This window comes from Neophocaena asiaeorientalis, unplaced genomic scaffold, assembly GCF_003031525.2.
Source record: "Neophocaena asiaeorientalis asiaeorientalis breed wild unplaced genomic scaffold, Neophocaena_asiaeorientalis_V1.1 scaffold433, whole genome shotgun sequence".
In the NCBI taxonomy this organism is placed as follows: Eukaryota; Metazoa; Chordata; class Mammalia; order Artiodactyla; family Phocoenidae; genus Neophocaena; species Neophocaena asiaeorientalis.
In genome coordinates, this window is record NW_020175040.1 from 3042911 (window position 1) to 3046020 (window position 3110).

At 65.8% G+C, this 3110-nt stretch overlaps 1 protein-coding gene across 1 annotated transcript in view; it reads left to right on the forward strand.

The window, feature by feature from the left end:
* The window catches only part of UROC1 (urocanate hydratase 1), a 30921-nt gene that overhangs the window by 16006 nt on the left and 11805 nt on the right, over positions 1 to 3110 (forward strand). Inside the window, exons 12-15 of the mRNA XM_024763400.1 lie at positions 165 to 262; positions 425 to 497; positions 1461 to 1582; positions 1959 to 2029. Coding sequence (XP_024619168.1) covers positions 165 to 262; positions 425 to 497; positions 1461 to 1582; positions 1959 to 2029 — 364 coding nt within the window. The remainder of the gene's footprint in view (positions 1 to 164; positions 263 to 424; positions 498 to 1460; positions 1583 to 1958; positions 2030 to 3110) is intronic.

Sequence of the window (3110 nt, forward strand, 5' to 3'; positions counted from 1 at the left end):
AGGAGGGTGGAGCCAGTCAGGGGTGGGGTCAGCAGGGGGTGGAGCCAGGAGGGGTGGGGCCAGCTGGGGGAAGAGTCAGCAGGGAGGTGGGGCTCGTGGGGTTCGGCGGTGCTTACAGCCCTGGCGGGCGGTGCTGAGCTGACCACTGACCGCACCTCTCGCAGCCTGAGGAGGCACGTCTCGGCCATCAACAGGCTGGCCCAGGAGAACTTCTTCTTTTGGGACTATGGCAACGCCTTCCTCCTGGAGGCCCAGAGAGCAGGTGAGAGAGAAGGGAGGGGCGTCCCCTCTCTGCAGGCCTCGGGGGCGGGGCAGTGTGGCCCGCGGGTTGGCTCCACGTGTCCCTTCTGGAAGCTGGCCCTGCCAGGGCCTTGGTCTCGCTGGGCCTCGCTTTCTCCAGGTGATGCTGGGTCTCCGCACACAGGGGCTGACGTGGGGAAGACGGGCGCCAACAGGACGGAGTTCCGCTACCCCTCGTACGTCCAGCACATTATGGGGTGAGTGGTGGGCCCTTCCAGCGTCTGTCGTAGACGTGCAGGTCTGAAGATCTCCTCCTCTCCCCACTGCTCAGGCCACGTGCTGAGGCCTACATTCGGCCACAAGTGGTCACGGCACCGGGTCACGGGCTTTCCACCCCAAAATGCAGGGGGAAAGGAGCTGAGAACGAGAGACCCTGTGCAGGGCCTCAGGGAGAGAACAGGGTCGGCCACGCCCGAGCCACGAGTGGGCGGCGGAGGGCCTGATCCCTGCAGCCCGTGTGCTTTCCTGGCCACGTGGGCCGGAACAAGCAGGGACCAGGGAGCGGCCGGAGGGAGAGGACAGGGTGGAGTTCGGGTCTGAGCTGCTGGGGTCGGGTGGGGTGGGCAGCAGCCCCGGATCTGCACCGGAGGGGACCCCCGGGGGGCGAGAGAGGCCTGCGTCCTTCTGAGGTTCACTGTGGGAGGGGAGGGGCCAGAGTTGGGCCAGGGGGCAGTGGGAGGGAGCCCAGGGAGGCCCCTGCATTCCTCTGCCTGGAGTCCCCTCGGAAGGTCAGCCCACTTAAAGCAGATTTGGCTTTAAGTTTACTGTTTGTCCCAATATTCAGTTTCAGTTGCCTGGTTTTCAGGTTGTCTCCAACAGCAATTTAAGGAATTTCTGCTTGTCTGTGTCCCAGCTCCCTGCTCCTGCAGCCAGAGATGGTACAGCTCTGAGAGGGGAGCTGGGGGAAAGGACACCGAGGGGACAGAGGGGGGTGGGGGAAGTTACCGTCCAGTTCGTGGCTTGGGGGCTTCCGGCAGCAATTGTGGACACCGACGCCCACTCACCACACAGGCCCCCACGAACCACCCGCCTGGCGCACGGCCCTCACCTCCTCAGTTCTGGAGCACCTGCGGCCTCGCCGACCATGGACCGTGGTGACCCCAGCCAGGGGGTGCAGCCAGCCTGGAAGCCCCCAGCTGACGAGCCTTTTGCCCTCGCAGGGACATATTCTCCCAGGGATTTGGGCCTTTCCGCTGGGTGTGCACATCCGGGGACCCGCAGGACCTGGTGGTCACGGATCAGCTGGCCACGTCAGTGCTGGAGGAGGCCATTGCTGGTGGAGGTGAGGCTGTTGGTTGGAGATGCTGGCGCACGGGTGACCCCCAGAGGCTCCGACAGACACCTGCCTGGCGGTGCTGGGCAGCCTGGACACGAGGTCCCCTGCCTGGCCCCGTGGGCACGGGGCACATCCTCGGCTGGTGCCCGTGGATGGTGTTCTGCCTCCCCGTAGCTGCCCCTGTGTCCATCTGCTCCGTTCCCCCGTGTCCAGGCCCCTCTGCGTCTCCGTGTCACAGCCGCTCCAGGCCATCTGTGGGTCCGTCTGTGGACACAGACAGGTGCCTCTGCCCTGCAGCCTTCGCGAGGGAGGGTCTGTGCCGCCCCCCACCGTGGGGCAGGGGCTGCCGGTGCCTGTGACACCCTTTCCCCTCTCCCTGCAGTGAATCCGGCTGTGGAGCAGCAGTACGTGGACAACATCCGCTGGATCCGGGAGGCCTCCCAGCACCGGCTGGTGAGGGCTCAGCCTGGCGGGGGCAGGGTGGGCAGCTGGACCGCGCCCGGGGTGAGGTGCTGCTTGCCACCTGGGCCAATTAGGTGATGTCCCCACTGGCCACCTCACCCAGGGGCCGCTGGGCAGAGAAGCCCAGGACCTTTCAGAAGGGGACCTGGGCTCCGGGGCAGCAACCAGGGTCAGGCAGGTCTTTCCTCCCCTCACTCCCCTGCTGGGCCCTGGAGCCAGGTCTCCCGGCTTCTCCGCTGTGTGACCTGGGGTGAGTGGCTTGGCCTCTCTGAGCCTCCCGTCCTATCTGCGCGGTGGAGATGCTGGAGGCGGCGCGTGCCCCCTAGCTATGGTGTGGGGCTTGGAGCAGGCCCTCTGACGCTCTCCGGGGCCAGGGCTGGGGGGACGGGTGTTTCTGTGACTGAGCGTGACCGCGAGTCGGATGACTCGAGGTGGGGACTGGTTTACACGGACCCGTCAGAAGGGTGTCTCTGAGGAGCTGACTTGTGGGTTCAGGTCTAAGTGGGGTTGGGGGCTGGGTGGGGGGAGTGACAGTGGGGGAAGCAGAGGGGTCAGCCAGTGCACAGGCCTGAGGAGACAGACAACTGGATGCACCAGGGCAAAGTGAGAAATGAGCGTGTGGGTCACAGGCCTTTGACCACAGACCCTGATGGCCGAATGCCGCCACCACGTCTGGACCAGTGGGTCCTTGACCTGGGCTTCAGCCAGGCCTCCCCTGAGCTCTGAGGCCCCTCTCCTGGGCTTCCTGGTCCAGCCCTGTCCACCCAGGCTGCCGCCGCCTCCTGGCCCAGCGGTCACAAATGCGTTTCTCCACAAAACCCTTCATGCCAACTACCTGGAGCCTGAGATGCCCACGGCCGTCGCTGTTGGACTTGAGGGCCTGGGCCTGGGAGGGTGGGGCAAGAGGTGGAGATGGGGGGCCAGTCCAGGGAGGCCTGGAGAGGAGGGGCACGACCACCGAGAAGGGGCCGGCAGGGTTGCGGGGCTGAGGGCGTGTGGGCGGCCAGCTGGACGCCACCCCAAGCCTGCGAGCAAGACCCTCTCTTTGTGTTTGAGTTAAAGTTACTTGAAA